Raw genomic sequence first — 17,393 nt, 5'->3', positions numbered from 1 at the left:
GGAGATATGGTCACTTGTAAATTTATTTCTTTAAACGTTTTTCATTTTTTTCTCAATATTTTTGGCTCAAAATAAGTTAAGAGTAAATGTAGGAAAATTTAAAATATGCATACAAATTTTTTTATCTCCAAATTTAGCACTCTTATTTCGATTTCAAAAATACTATATTCAAGAATTACCCTATAGAAAATAAAGCTAAAAGTTTATTTATCTTCAATTGTTTGGAAGTTTTTGTTTTGATAACAATAATAATAAAAAAAATATTTTACTTTACTTTTGAAGTAAAATCTATTGATCTCGTTTAACTTTGAAAAAACCTAATTGATAATCACTTTGGCAATCTCTGCCTCCCGGCCTGCGTGTCAAGTTTAACAATTAATAATTATCAAATGCTCATTATTTTTTTTATTCTATTGTACTCCCAGTGCATTTTTCTACACACTTTAATAATTTCAAGTTTATAATCTAGTTTTTATAATCTAGTTTACAAAACAAAACTTGTTAAATTAAACATCCAGAACAGCAGCGGTGGCGTTTATGATTTTTTTATTATAGAGAGATTGATTAATGAAATCATGAATCTCATTTTTAAAAACATTTTGCAGACTTGTTTACATAAATGAACTGTAAAAAGATTTCAAATTTTCAAACGAATCAACAAAAAAAGAAGAAAACCAGAATCATTCACGCATTTCAATCACTTTATTAAAATACAAGATAACAGCTTTTCATAACATATTTTTAATATCATATTCTTAAAGAGAATCTAAAGTAAATTTAAATTTTAAAGTACACTATGGGAATACAAACTGGATTAGATAAAAAGAAAGCTTATGCCCAAATTTAGTTCTTTTTTTAATTCATATTGATGAAGTCGAATTAACAAAAGTTGAATTAACAGAATCATTATTTGATGTTAGTGATTCCTTAGAACTCTGAACAATAAATACCATAAGACAAGTTATTATAAAATAACTCAAAATATCACCCTGTACTCGTCTACTTCTACGACCTGGAAATCGGTTGCAAAAGTAAGCATGAAGAGAAATTGCAACAGCAACCCAAACTGTTGTTGACATGAGTCCCTTTAAATCTGCTGCAGCAATAAACAGGATCGCCAAGAGAAACAGGACAGCGTAAAAGAAGCTGAAGAACTGTAATATACCTTTTCGTTCATCAGACAAGAGAAAAATGGCCACCAGAGGATAAAGAGCGAGATTTAAATACTTATCAAGGAACAAGTTGTAGCAAATTCCAACTAGCATCAAAAGAACGTAGTTCCATTGAAAGAACATGAGATTGCTAGTCAGATTATGCCAAGATGGATCAGACCTGTGGAAATATTTTAATTTGTGAAAATATTCCCAGGATTGCGTATTTCTGTAGAAAAAAGGGACGCATCTTATCAAAGTACGCAGAGTTTCCAAGATATACATCTCTCCGTGTTAGATGGATCTAGAAAAGAAGATCCATAATCAGATATGTGTGAATCAAAAGATAAATGCTTTAAAAATAAATTCACTTTTATTTCAGTCGCATTTTGAAGAAATTATAACACATGGATGGCCAATTCGTGGGATGCGTGCCATGCCACAGGGTGATACGGCTGAGTTTTAACAATAACAGGCTAAGATTTATTTAAAAGTTACATTGTCGCCTTCAGTCACTTTGAAATCCATCACTCCAACTGTTTTGAATTTTGGGAATTGGTACCAACTAGTCATTTTTCAAAATTTATACGATTTGGCTATCAAATGTTGTTGTAGGTGAGGGTCAACATACATCGTGAACCAATGCTTTCTATTATTAGCATAATACTATCGTTCGAAATAAAGTGAAATGCACCTACTTTTTATGCATCTTTAAAGATCTCTGATGCTAACATAAATGATTAGACCCAATAAATGATTACCGACTGTTGAGCAGTTATTTATAATTGTACGTTTCGAGCAATTCTATTTTATTTTAGAAGTGAATTAACAACTGAATTTTTTTTAATTGTTTTTATACTCACTACTCAGACTTATATAATAAAATGTACTATTTACGTAAAAATCATGTGATCAGGCTGTGAACAATATTTTTCACCTTATATATATTATGCTGGAAAAAAAGGTTGGAAGTGACACGCATATTATTTTCTTGCTCCTTTCGAAACAGACATCCTTTCCCTAAAGGTTGGCTATTATAAGTATTACAATCTTAATTTAAAATAACTGTACTGTATACTATTGGACAACTGTATACATTATATTGTATACAGTTGTCCAATGTGAAAAATACAAAACGAAATTCTTAATAGCTTTAGTTTTAATGATTGAATTTATTCTTTTTCGTTAAGTTGCAGTCCCAGAAGTAAAATCTTAATAAGTTAATTTATTGCAGACAGTATGCAAAATACGAAATAAGGCACAAAGATATTACTTTAAAGAATAAACGTACTTTTATTTTGACGGGATTTGAACTTAAGATCCTCTAAATATGTATTGAAAGGGTAAGCCTATACCAGAAGAAAATATAGCTTAACTTTCCCAGTTGAACGAGCTGTCTGAAACAGAGGTGGGTAGGTACTTCATTTACGTCGTCGCACTAAAGCTACACAATGGGATATTGGCGACGGTCTGGGAAACATCCCTGAAGATGATCCGAAGACACACCATCCCAATTTTGATCCTCTGCAGAGAGGATGGCTCCCCCGCTTTGGTAGCCCGACGACCTGCACGCGAAGTCGAGCACTTTACAGGAGAACAGTTTGACGAGGACCATAACACGCCTTAGGTCCCTACGCAAGCTGATGAAAGTGCTCACCCATCCGCTTACTGACTGCAGGCAGTGATGCTTCACTTCGGTGAACCGGTTTGAACCGGGTCTTTGGGATCAGTCCACTGCGGGATTGAAACTTACCTACGATCACGTCATTTATAGGCATCAAATTGCTTGGCTCAAAAATTGTTTCATTGTAATTTTATTATTTAGGTGATTAAGCAGATGTTTCAGTTTCTGAGCCTGTTTTAACGCAGTTTCGGATAATAATTATTAGAAAAAATAAAATTAACATAAAATGAAGCGAGATAAATCTAATTTAAAGACAAAGGGTATTCATAATGGGCAAAAGCATATTAGCCACAAGTCAAAAAAATTTATAACACAGGTAGAAAAATTCGAGGAAGCAAAAACTATTTTAACCTATTGCAATCGTGCAAAAAAAAATTAAAAATTAAATATTTCTGTTACAACTAACAGACTTTATAATAATGGCGTGAAATTAAAGCCTATAAAATACGACAACCGCACAAATCATTTGTTATCACTTTTAAATTTTTTTTTTGGCCGTGGTCAACCTGAAGTGCCTCTGGTATCTAGAATGACTGGAAATGTGTCTCTATGCACTTCTCAACCATCTTTATGGGGCGTTACACGTTTATACCAATAAATTGAAGTTATACTGGTTCTTAAAGTACATGTTAACATTTCTGGGGCAGCCTGTATCTTTGCCCCCTTCCCTGTATAAGGCAAATTAAGAAATATATTTAACAGAATACGCTTTGTTTATTAAAATAAGCAATTAAAACTGGTGTTGTAAATAATTACAGTCAATAGTATGATATAATTTTAAGTTGAATGATTCGAATGATTTTTAAATGTCGAAGAACAAGTTCCAACTTTCCTTCATTTAACAAAAAAGAAAATTTTAAAAAAAAAACGAATTTTAAAGCGAAAGCAAAAATTATTAAGTAATATCTTGATATTTTTCTGCATTAAAATCTGTTATTTCAATTTACACCAAAACTGTTTTTACATTTAATTCGGTTTAATAAAATTTCTATCATGTTGTTTTACTGGAAAAACGTCGTTCAATTATAGTATACATTTTAATCCTCTCATTTTTCATATTTCAGAAAAATTAGCAAATACATAAAAATAGCAAATACATAAAAGTTATTTGATTGCTATGCATAATTTCAATGCATTTATACACTTATGAAACGCATTTTATTAAAAAAAAAAATAATTTTAATTTAAAAAAAAGTTTTTAATTTTTATAGTTTTACATTATATTAATAGATAAATCAAAACAAAAATAAAGTATTTGTTAAATTATTAGAATTTAAAGATATAACATTTCCTATGATTTATCTGACTAAAACGTAAAAAACGTTAAAGATGGTAAACAAAAGGCGACTAATAAACTATTACGTAAGCAAATATGAGAAGACAAGAATTTTTAAGTTTGGTTATTTTTACCACCCTTATTAATCAGTTAAAAAAAAAAAAAAAAAAATCGCAAAAATTCAATCTTTTTTATTCATTAACTAAAGCTAAAGTTGAGTTAACCAACATACAACGAATGCATCTATTTATATTAATAAACAAATAAATATTTAATTGGAAACCGTTTAATGATAAATCATTTAGGCATAGTGTGCTAACTCATAGCTTGAGTAAATATTTTTTTGACACCTGAATGCTAATTTTTTGCAACTTTTGAATTTACAATTACTTGATTCGAATCAAGCAAATAAATAAATAAATAATAATTGGAAAATAAATAAATAAATAATAATTGGAAAATAAATAAATAAATAATAACAAGAAAAATAAGATTGCCATATTTTAACAAAGATGTAAGACAGTTTTATTCTAAAAGAAGGTTAATAATAATAATTATTTTAATTTACGTCAACTCGTAATGNATGCGTTGGTATGATTCACGGAAAAATACTGCGACGCTATTTAGTAGGCTGAAAAACGATGCACTTTCAATTAGTGCCTTCGTGGTATCTCCTAAAACTAAATTTAAGACATGTGCATAACACCAAACATGATTTTGACCAGGGGACTCTTTGGAAAGCCATGACGAAAATCCTTTATATTCACCTTGCATATTTGCAGCCCCGTCAGTTGAATTACCGATGCACTTTGTTACATCTATATTACAAGACTTTAAAACTGAATCCACTAAGGAAAACACATTCTGTCCGGTTGAAGATTTACACTCTACAACAGCGAGAAGTCTTTCATAGACACGATATTTCATATCTTTTTTAAATAGAAACCTATATCTTATTTGGCATCATTGGAGAGTTTTTGAAAAGAAATAACTTTTACTTAAAATATTTTTTAATATCTCCTACTATTTTCAAGATAATAGAAGAGAAAAAATACATATTAAATAGATTATGACATATTCACTAAAAAAAATTTTTTCCGTCATGATGTCTTTTACTTTCATTAAAACACATTTGTGCTTTTCTTTCCATGTTTTATAAGAAATGAAGCGATTTTGACAATTTAAGTGAATTATTTTCGATAAAAATGATAAATTGAAGTAATTAATCAGAATTTTTTCGTATCTATTATCTTGAGAACAGTAAGAGATATAAAAAAAAAATTCAAGTAAAAGTTACTTTTTTTCGAAAACCCTTTCCAATGATGCAAAATAAGATATAGGTTTCCATTTAAAAAATCAAAACTGTGTTTAAATTCCGGTACTTCCGGCTACTTCTGGGAATTAACAATATCACTATTGAATTCCTTGGGATCGATTTAGTTATTAGATTTTTTATTTCAAATCGACTTATACTTCAATATTTCAAATCGATTAATACTTCAAATTTGCTCCATTCTCGAAAAAAATAGGTGGCACGCATGATCTGTATATTAAAACATTATTATTACTACAAATATCATATATATGTTATTGAATATTATTATTTGCGCAATATTATTAGAAATTCATGCAATGTATAAAAAAAAAATTTCGCTACTAGATCGGTCCAACCGGCCCTCAGGCCAGACCGGCCCACCGGGCATTTGCCCGGTCTGCCTACTGGCCAGTCCGGGCCTGCTAATAAACTATCACGTAAGCAAATATGAGAAGACAAGAATTTTTCAGTTTGGTTATTTTTACCACCCTTATTAATCAGTTAAAAAAAAAAAAAAACAGATCGCAAAAATTCAATCTTTTTTATTCATTAACTAAAGCTAAAGTTGAGTTAACCAACATACAACGAATGCATCTATTTATATTAATAAACAAATAAATATTTAATTGGAAACCGTTTAATGATAAATCATTTAGGCATAGTGTGTAGCTTGAGTAAATATTTTTTTGACACCTGAATTCTAATTTTTTGCAACTTTTGAATTTACAATTACTTGATTCGAATCAAGCAAATAAATAAATAAATAATAATTGGAAAATAAATAAATAAATAATAATTGGAAAATAAATAAATAAATAATAACAAGAAAAATAAGATTGCCATATTTTAACAAAGATGTAAGACAGTTTTATTCTAAAAGAAGGTTAATAATAATAATTATTTTAATTTACGTCAACTCGTAATGAGACCACTATTTTAAAAAAAAAATTTAAGCGAGCAACTTGCTTATTTTTAATGATGAGGAAGAAGATCAAAAACATATTTACGTATTCCTTTTCTTAAGACCCCTAAACAGTAAAGTATTCAACAACAAAAATATAGAGGTATATTTAAATATTATTTACCTGACTTGTAGTGATCAATTTTTGAAAATTTGATTTTTTACTCAGTAGGCTAATTTACCAAACTTTCCGCAGAAATAATAGTTTCGACTAACGAAGAGCTAGCTAGATCATGTAATTTGGCAAGGTACCTGCCCGCGCAAGCGGGCACTAGACCTGTGATCTGTGTTATGCCCTAGGGCGACTGAGACTTTTATAGAGCGAAAGATCGATATTTTTGATAAGTTTCAGTTCGTGTTTTCAAGCAGTGACGTCATTCAACTTCCGTCCAGACAAAAGGCCATTGAGAGTGTAAATAAAATTCTCTCCTCTATGGAGCGCTGCGATAAAAATTATTAATTTTAAGGTGAATGATTAGGATGATTTTTAAATGTTGGAGAACAAGTACAACATTCCTTCACTTAACAAATAAGAAAATAAAGAAGCACATTTTAAAAATAAAGCAGAAGTTTATCTGGAAGAAATTATTAATTAACATCTTGATTTGAATACTTTTTTTGCATTCAAATGTGTTGTTTTATTTCGGTCAAAACTGTATTATAATTAATTCGGCTTAATGAAACATCTATCATGCTGTTTTACTGGAAAAAAGTTCAATTAATTGAATATTTTATTCTTCTCATTTCTGATTTTAGCAAATATTTAAGAGTTATTAGGTTACTACGCATAGTTTCAATACATTTATTGAAATTAACTTATTAAACACATTTTTAAAAAATTTAAAATTTTAATTTAAAAAAAGTTTTTGATTTAATATTTATACGCTATATTAATATATAATTCAAAACAAAAATAAAGTATTTATTAAATTATTAGAATTTAAAGATTAATATTTTTAATGATTTATCAGACTAAAACGTGAAAAATGTTAAAGATGGCAAACAAAAGGAGACTAATAAACTATCACATAAGCACAAGAGTTTTTCAGTTTGGTTATATTTTTCACCCTTAATAATAGAGTAAAAAATAAGATCGCAAAAATTCAATCCTTTTTATTTCTCAACTAAAACCAAAGTTGAGTTAAAATATTAATTATCTTACAATGAATGCATCTATTTATACTAATAAATATTTAATTGGACACCGTTTAATGATAAATCCTTTAAGCATAGTGTGCTAACTCATTACTTGAGTCATTTTTTTTTTTTCTTCTTTTGCACCTGAGCACCTTTTGAATATAAAATTACTTGATTCGAATCAAGCAACGTCTCGGTCAGAGTAAAATTTGAAAATAAATGAATAATTAATAGCAAGAAAAATAAGATACTCATATTTCAACAACGATGCAATTACAGTTTTAATCTAAATTAAAGTTAATAATACTAATTATTTTAATTAACTTCTGATAGTAATGAGAACACTCTTTGGCAAAAATTTTACGTAAGCAACTTGCTTATTTTTAATGACGAGGGGGGAGGACCAAATACATATACAGTCCCTGGAAACATTTGACGCACTCTAAGATTCCATGTAAAATCTTAATTACTCTATAACAGCTTTATTGTTTTTACTCGACTGAAACCGGTTTGCACTTGTTTACGTTCGTGTATGAATGGGTTAACATTGTAATGCAATACGTTAAAAATAAATTAGTAGGATGTAATAAATAAATTAAAAAATAAAAATAAATTAGTAAAAATAAATTATTAGTATAGATAGGAAGTATATGAAAAATGTCCCGAATAAAAACCCATTCCATAAATGTTTAAATATTGCAAAAGAAACTCGTCCAAAAACATGTCATCATTAAAAACTGCAGTGCGTCGAATAATTTGGTCTAATTATTATACCTGATATCATAAATATTCTATTGTTATACAGTAGGGAACCGATTATCCGGAACGATCGGTATTCCGGATAACTGATTTTTCCGGTTTTCTGAATCGCTACAAAAAGCCGTTTTTTTTTTTATTGTTAAACCCAACTGGAAAAAAAAATTATTTCGAAATAATCTTAAAAAGAAGAAAAAACGATAAATTAATACACTAATTATTATTTCCAAAATGATGGTATGGCAAACATCTTTAAAAAAAGAACGAAAAATCCTAAAATCTTATAAGGAAAAAAAAATTATTTTTTTTAAATTGCGGGAAAATATACCGAATTTCGTTCCGGTTTTTTGGTTTTCCGGTTTTCTGGTTTCCGGATTACGGGTTCTGTACTGCATAATGTATCCTCTAATTTATCCAATTTATATTATATATAGTCGAATTTAATCCATTGATACACTAACGTAAACAAGTGCAAACTAATTTCAGTCACATTAAAACAATAAAGCTGTGCAGTATTACCTGATAATAAAAATGTTACATGTAATCTTATAGAGCGCGTCTTACAATTTAGCCATGGACTGTATTCTCTTTCTTAAGATCCTTAAACAGTTAAAGTATTCAACAACAAAAAATGGAATGATGTATTTAAATATTATTTACCTGACTTGAAAAGATCAATTTTTTGAATTGTTTCTCTATAGGTTAATTGACAAAATGTTCCGTAGAAAATATATTCTCGACTAACGAAAAGAGACAAGACTTTACATTCCGTTACAGAACGGAAGATCGATATTTTTCATAAGTTTCAGTGACGTCATTCAACTTCCGTCCAGACAGAAGGTCATTTCTGAGGGAGAGTTAAATTTCTTCCAAAATCACAGGTGTTCATCAACCCCCCCCCCTCTCTCTCTCTCCCTTTATAGTCACAGGTTTGTGTGTCAGCATTAAATCATCCTAATATTTCTGTCATGATGCGTTTATCTCTTGTTACAACATCATTTCGTCATATTCTGGAGTCATTTCAAACTATTTTTAAACATTTTGGTACACACCGTTGTATAAAACATAAAATAAGGAACTTTTTTGACAGAATTTTAGTTACTATGAACAGACAGAATTTTAGTTTAGTTAATTATTACTATTAAAGAAAATTCATTATTTACAAAATGTATTGATTTTACAAAACATGAAGTAGATTAAATTCGGAATTTTTTAAGACAGCTTTTTTTTAGTGTGATTATTTTTAAAAATGTATTTATTGATTATTAATTGTAATAAAAAAATCCTTTTCCTACAGTTGTTTCATAATATTTTTAATCATATTTGCTTACAACATTTTGTAAAACATAAGGTAAATTAAATATGGAATTTTTAAGACAGTTTTCAAAGTGGGTTTATTATTAAAATTTATTGATTATTTGCAGCAAAATGAGTAAATTATTGCGATTGAATGTAGTCACATGCTGGAAACTAAATTGGACGAGAAAAAGCATTCTTTTCGCACTTCCATTTTAAAACATTTTATGCAATTCCATTTTAAAACGTTTTAAAAGTGTCCGCTTTTCGTCTATTTTTCCCTTGCAAATAAGAAAATTGTATTTTGATTATTTAATTCTGTTTGTGAACTTTTATGAATTTTAATCACCTTAAGTTTATCTCAAATATTTAACTTTCGACAAAAATTTTAAAAGTAACGAAGAGCGGTGTTTGCAAAAAATATTGCTTTGGATGCTTCGAAATTGTAGATGGAACAGTTGTGTTCATCGGAGCACTTAACATTTTATAATTATAACATGTTAAATGAAACAACTATGAAGTAAAACTAGGAAAATTTGTGTGTTGTTGTTGTTGCTTATCCTCACCGTCTGACGGAGTCCGACAAGATCCACGAGTTCGTTGACGGAAAGGGGGTCGAAGACTAGGAGAGGATTGCTTTAGAGATCCTCCTTAGAGAGTCCAAAGGGAAATTTAAATGAACACTACCGTGCAATAACATATAAGACGCTTTCAGTTTTTGACATTTTTTTTTAATTTCTAAAAAAATAACTGGAGGATTATTTTAATACTTTCAACATTATAACATATTTTAAAACCTTCGAAGGTTATTTGAGGGGCCGGCAATAAATTACAAACAAAAACAAACATTATAACATCTTGTAACAAAATGTAACAATTGACTTAAGTCAACTCAAACGACGCTTTTGCTATTTGTAAGAATTGCATACAATTTTGTAAGTTTAGCTTAAATATTTATGAAAATATGGACACTTTTATAAAAAAAAACTAATTATTTTCTTGCCCTACGTTTTTTCCTAAAACATCAAAAATATTCAATAAAATAAAAGTTTTAGGAGCAGTTTTTAATTAATAACAAACTTATCATTTTGAAAAAACCATTAAAAATTGCGGAATGCTATTATATACTATTCAATGAATATATACTATATACGCTGAACTGTCTAGAGGGGGAAAAAATCCTGAACTTTGATCATTTTTATTTTTTCGTGCACAGAAAAATCGATATTTGTCTTAAAAAATTTCATTCATACACATAGACATTTTAATTTAAGAATTAAAATGCTACTTTTTTTTGAAGAACTTAATTGCTACTTTTGTTGAAGAATTTTAAATTTTAGAATTTATTAAATAAAAAATTAAAATATTTCTATCCATGAATGCAATTTATAATAAAATATATTTATATAAATGTAACGTTAACTTAAAAAAAAGTTACGATATGTTTTACAAAAGCAGAAATTACGACTTTTGTATTTTTAAAGATGCTAAATCTAATTTTATCGAAAAATCATTGCTTTAATCAAAAAAAAAAATTTATCTTACGTAACTTAACAAAATATTAGTACAGTAACAAGGATCTCTAAACTACTTTATTAAATTTTAATAAGTTCTGTCTAATATTTTTTCCTTATTATTTCAAGTCTTTCTTTTTTTATAAATTAATTACAAGAAATCAATTGAAATTCTAGAAATAAGATAAAATTCATTAATAATCATTGAATCATTCATTAAAGTGAATGATTCAATCGGAACTATTTTCAATATATTTCAGGGAAAGTATTTTTTTAACTACTAATGCTAGTTATCACAAGAAGATTGATCCAATGATTTAAAAGACATGCCAAAGTTATTGTTTAAGAAAATTAATTTTTTGAAGTATTTTGTCATATAATCATATACAATTCTAAAAATTTTGTTATTGTTTTTTGTATTTTGTCATAAATGATTTGAAAAATTTTGAGTCACCGGGAGAAAGTGCACTCAAAATTTTCAGGCTCGCAATACCCTTCATAATATTAATGTCTCCCCCCCCCCCACATTTTTTTTTAAATTATAAAAGTCTCTGAAATTCTATGAATTCTATGAAATTCTATTCTCTGAAAGAGAGCTCATCTTATAATTGTCAGACTATGAATCTTCAAAACTCATCAGTCAGGATATACAATTTTTATTTTTTATGTTTGATTTTTTTAAATATTTTATTTTAATAATTTTTCTCTTTTTTTATAACTCTTTATTATATATATATATATGTAATATAGAATGCCTCATACGAGTCTTTCTAAATTAAATCACAAGCTTAAAATAGATTTCTCTTACTAATTTTAAGACGTAGAAATCGTTCTCTTACAAAGAGCCATAAAAAGTCAAGATGCCAATTAAAAGATTATTTTCTNACACTGGGGACAAAGTTTAAAATAGTGCTGTGTTAATATTTTTATCAGAAATTAAATTTAAAATTGATTTTCTGAATTCTATATTTCAGTATTCTGAAATAAAAAACACGAATTTGCAAAAAAAAAAATTTTTATTTCAGAAACAATTTTATTTTTTTTAAATCAGCAGTGGGGACAAGTGAGGGAATGACATTTCGGTATATTTTAATTACCTAAAATAAATAAAAAATTGATAATTTTATTTTTATTATTTTGTTAGCTTGCATTCTGAAGGACACTTTCCCTGAATTTTTTCTTTTTGGAAGCTGTAAAACAAACATAAAACATACTGGGGACATGCAAATGACTGTTTTTGTGAGAATGACCCATATATATATATATGTAATATAGATTGCCTCATACGAGTCTCTAAATTAAATCACAAGCTTAAAATAGATTTCTCTTACTAATTTTAAGACGTAGAAATCGTTCTCTTACAAAGAGTCATAAAAAGTCAAGATGCCAATTAAAAGATTATTTTTTTTTTGAAGTTAATGGGCAATAATCCTTAGAAAAATACGCATTAAGGAAATCCCAAAAATTCCCTGTCGTCAGAATGGCGTCACCTTTGGAACCTATCAAAATATCTGAATTTTCCCGTTTGAATGACGTTTGATTAAATTAAGGATATTCTTGCAACCAATTCCCTTTCAGAATCCCTGTTTAAGTAGCGAGCGTTATCAAAAATTCGTGGCTTTTTCATGATGTAACTGCTAGCAAAACTACGGCTAGTCCCCATGTTCCTTAAGAATTTATCATAAGATACTGAATAAATAAAAACTTAAAAGATAAAAACTAAATAAAACTTAAAATAAGAACTTGTGCCTCGTCTGTGGAAATGACATGCATTTTTATACTATTTTCAGTATTGAAATTGAAATATCTGCAAATAATGCTGTCCAAAAAAATTAGAAATGCTACTCCGAAGTATTTTATAAATTTTTAAGTCAATATTCTTAAAACAACATAAAAAAATTTTAAATTATTTTTCCTCTTTTTAATTTTCTTTTTGTCATGCTTATGGAAATTCGTGGAAGTTTCGAAATGTTGAATTATTAAATTTTTTTTCTCTAATTATTTTATTTTTTTATTCCTTTTTTTAAAGTGCTGTTAAATTTTTTAAACTACATTTCAATTTGTTAAATTTCATTAACTTTTAAAAATTTTTATTCATTATATCAATGTACTTTAAATTAAAGAAATTAAGAAAATAACATTCGAGAGCAGAAAAAAAAACGTTTCTCCTAAAAAATATTAAACATGACAATTAAAAATAATGGTTTTCGAAATCTTATATTATATACTTTTTAAATAAGCAATTTTTTGGTATTTATTTCAATTTTTGGTTACTTTTTTATTTGTAGTTAATATATGTTTCAAAAATTCAGATTAATAAACGTTTAATTCCAGTAAAAATATGTGTGCGTATGTTGTCGCCCCAGAAAAAAACATTCTTAACTTTTTGCATATTTCTTCCATTTCAATTCAATTTTAGTAACTTTTTTTGTATAAATACTATCAGAGCACAACAAAAATACTTAATTACTGAAATACATTCCTTTAAAACGAAGTCCATAAAAAGTTAATTTTAGAAATAACATGAAAAATACCTAGTGCTTAGTTTCATTAAAATACCTCTAATATGTACACATTAGAGTATGCGACTTCTTTTGAGAGAATTGGTGAGTTTCTATACTTCAATAATTTTAGCAGGATTCGAAGGTACACTAAAATATGCCAATGCCAATCTCATTGTGTAACCGGTATGCTTTTTTGGAGTTTTTCCTCCCACTCTGTAACTAACCATCATTAATAACAGGTGAGTTCTTTTTGGGTGGGAGGACTGTTTGAGCAGTATATTTCTAAGGGATTGTTGATAAATTTCTCTCCTCTATTGGCGCGCTGCGCTAAAAATAAACCAGGTGTTCCTTAACTTTCCTAAGGCCTGTTTACACGGTCCAATTTCTTGAATCCGAGAAATTGGACGGATTTCTCGGTCCAAGAAATTGGATGATTCGTTGACACTATCCAAGTTAAAATTACTAAATAAATTCAAATAAAATCATAATAACACAAATAAACCTCAACAGATCAATTTATTTGGACTAAAATCTATGAAAACCCACAACAAAATGACATAATTTGCTGCCAGCTTGTTGACGTCACGAAACCTAAGACGCTGATTGGTTAAGGGAGAAAAAACTTGGATGGAAAGTAGAACATGCTCTACTATCGTCCAAGAAGTTGGACCAAGTTCTTGGATGTTTGTTTACACGATCCAAGCTCAAAGCAAAACAAGTTTCCATCAATATCAATCAATCTCTGTCCAAGAAATTGGATCGTCTAAACAGGCCTCGCGAGCTCGTAACCCAAAATAAACAACCAAAAATCAATTTTTCAAATGAACTACCCAGATACGATTAGGATTAATTATTGTTTAAGAGTCTATATTATCTCCTTTTAGTAATTCAAAATGCAATTGGTTTAAATTATTTCAGAAGATGTTTCTTTCTTATATTCTAATTCTGTGGTTCTAATTTTAATTATTTGAACTAAAATAAACAAACAATCAATACAAACAAGATTTTTATTATAATGTCAAAAACGATTTTATCTTGTTACAAGGTTTTGTGAAGATCTTCACTTTATTTGACATTTCGTTTAAATGACATTTTCGCTTTGTTTTTATTAGCAAAAAATATGAAACTATAGAAGATTGCGAACGAACCATTTAAGATAAGCGTACCAATTATTGATAGCTTAAACTTGATGGCCATCAAAAAGTTAAGATAGAACACAAGAAAAATTGGTTGAATTAAAACTTGTAATTTGCGGTGGCTTTATCGCTACTTCATTGATTTTAATGTAGGCAATGAAACAAAATAACAAAATCGATAGAACACAGCCCCAATTTAAATTTGAATCATAATCTTGTTCATTCTTCTTGTATTTATTAATATTTCTTCGCTTAGGAAATTTAGGAAATCGGGCAAAACTCTGACTATTTGCAGAATGATTCTCAAAACTGCGAGTAAAATTTCGGTGATTCTTATTATTTTTATAGGAATGATTTCTGAATTCATTAGAATTTGGAGAGGGAGATTTTCGATGTCTGGTACTGTTGAAATTTTCAACATTTCTCCGATTTCGTAACTGATACATCGTTTGGGTTTGATTCCAAGGATATGATAAAGTATTATTGGGTCGATTAAAATCATCCTGATCATTTACATCGTCATCGCTGACATTACGATTTCTGAATCTGGAATAGTTAAAATTCGAAGAGGGGAAATTTTGAGACCTGTTCGAATTGTTGCAAGAATTTCCGATGTTCCCTTTATTTTGACCATAAAAACACTGCCTTGTTTGGTGATTGGTCTGATTGGTTTCCGTTAACGTATCATCTGATCTGCTTAAATTATCCTGACCATTTACAATACCACCAGACGGGAGTTGAGGTCTGTTGTAGAAACAAGCATGTGTGACAACTATGCAAATTGTTGTAGCCACATTGACAGCATTGTTGAGTAAATTTACATCGAAAAATTCATAGATAACATAGTTGTAGAAAACTGACAATAGCACCAAAATCAAATAGTTGTCCCTGAAAAACTTGAGATTTGACACTAGATTTTCCAAGGAGGGCAACAGTTGGATACAATTCCATTGGATAAGACTGTCCCAAGGCCTGATGTTTAACTGCATGATGTTTCTCGAATTTTTGACTTTCACTCTCTCAAAAGACAAAAAATCCTAAAAAATAGATTTTAACTGTTAGATTTTCACAACAGCAATAAACTGTTAAGTTATACAAAATATTAGTATCATAAACTAAACTTTCAGAAAAATTTATTCAACGTTGTATTGTATTGGGTTCAAATGACTCCATAACCTTGTAATTTGAACCCAATCCAGAAGACAAGAGAGCTCCTGCATCAAGTATTGGGAGAAATTTGCCTTCGCTAACGACGTTTTGATGGAACTTACCGCATTTGCGTTACATGGAGAGGAAAACCAATGAAACCTCCCTCTGTTAACCTGGCAGCAAGAAGACTCTAACCCGTGATCCGTCTGCCACTGAGGATATTTTACATCAGAAACAAAATTTTATCAGCGCTTTAGTGAGAGCTCTATCTCCTGAACCACCACGACTCCGATTGGATTGATTGTTGATAAAGCTCGTTTGCGATAAATTGCAAATCATATGAATCTTGCAGCAAAAAGATTTGCATGAGGAGTTCTGCCCTGCCCCTCAGCCTGACTACTAAAACAAAATAAAAATTTCAGATATTAGAATATAAGTATTCAAAGTTGCAGCTCCTAATAAAAGATTAATTTACCCTCGATGCTAAATAAACTGTTTAAAAGGGACTTATTTTTGATACATCAACACAACGGTAAAAAAGGATCGTCAGCTGTTCTCTTGTTTCTTTTGTGTAAATATTGTATAGAGTTTACATACTTCATTACCAATACGAAGCATCTCCATATTTAAAAAACAAAGTGTTAAATTGAACCATGTTACCATTCAAGTTGAACAATACACTGGGTAAAATTTGAAACAAATTTGTGAGATATTATTGTTCACGCTGTTAAAAAAACGGCAGCGTAACTTCATTATTTCAACACTGTTTGAAATTTTAGAGCTCGTTGAACAACAATATCGTGTAGCTTTGAACCATAATATAGTGCAGTTCTGAACGACAATATCGTGAAGCTTTGAACTGCAATATAGTGCCTAATCGATCACAAGATTCAACCAGAAAAGAATTCTAAATTTACGAAGCAGAGTACGGATATTATGGTTCAACGTTTAGACTTTGAACTATTTTTCCTGCGTTTTTTCCAGTGAGGTAAATCAACTATGATGTGACTTAAAAATGCGATAAAATCTTAAATTTCAAGAATGAAATTTTGTATTAGCGAAAGTATTAGTGAATGGAAAGAAATTAAAATTAATAAATCCATTGGAAGGAAAGAAATCCATTGGAAAGAAATTAAAATTACATCAAATTTATTTTTCCTAAATAAATCAGTATTTTTGATTCGATTACATTAATTTTTCTAAATAAATCAGCATTTTTTATTCGATTACAGTAGTTTTTCATAGACGTGCAGCATAACCTACTAGAATTGAGACCAAATAAAGTAAGTCTGAAGCAAAATAAGTAAAATAGTTTTCTTTGGAAAAAAAGTTAATCATAAAATGTTGTTAAGATTTAGCGAATACTTTCGAAAATTGGCAAATACTTTCGATGTTTAGCTAACTTACTGGCTAATAATCCCTAGCGCAGGCTCTCTCTCTCTTTGTCTCCCTCCCTCTCTCTCTCTCTCTCTCTTTATATATATATATATATATATATATATATATATCAAGTT

At 28.8% G+C, this 17,393-nt stretch overlaps 1 protein-coding gene and 1 long non-coding RNA gene across 3 annotated transcripts in view; both read right to left on the bottom strand.

The window, feature by feature from the left end:
- Positions 1-683: 683 nt before the first annotated feature.
- Positions 684-9,192, bottom strand: LOC107451992 (uncharacterized). Of its 2 annotated transcripts, none has more exons than XR_001585140.4 (2): positions 8,941-9,192; positions 684-1,455 (listed from the first exon to the last, which is right to left on the bottom strand). It is a non-coding gene; the product is annotated as an uncharacterized lncRNA (long non-coding RNA). The 2 variants fall into 2 exon arrangements; XR_011636666.1 differs by lacking the exon at positions 8,941-9,192 and adding an exon at positions 6,512-7,179.
- A 5,395-nt stretch (positions 9,193-14,587) lies between these two features.
- The window catches only part of LOC107452000 (probable serine/threonine-protein kinase clkA), a gene marked incomplete at its 5' end in the record, with an annotated part of 6,764 nt that continues 3,958 nt past the window's right edge, over positions 14,588-17,393 (bottom strand). Inside the window, 1 exon segment of the mRNA XM_043043304.2 lies at positions 14,588-15,767. Within this exon segment, the coding sequence (XP_042899238.1) occupies positions 14,799-15,719 (921 nt within the window). The 3' untranslated portion in view covers positions 14,588-14,798.

The sequence above is a fragment of the Parasteatoda tepidariorum genome, chromosome 4, assembly GCF_043381705.1.
Source record: "Parasteatoda tepidariorum isolate YZ-2023 chromosome 4, CAS_Ptep_4.0, whole genome shotgun sequence".
Classification (NCBI taxonomy): Eukaryota; Metazoa; Arthropoda; class Arachnida; order Araneae; family Theridiidae; genus Parasteatoda; species Parasteatoda tepidariorum.
The sequence above is the reverse complement of the archived record's forward strand: the minus strand, read 5'-3'. Positions and strand labels throughout refer to the sequence as shown.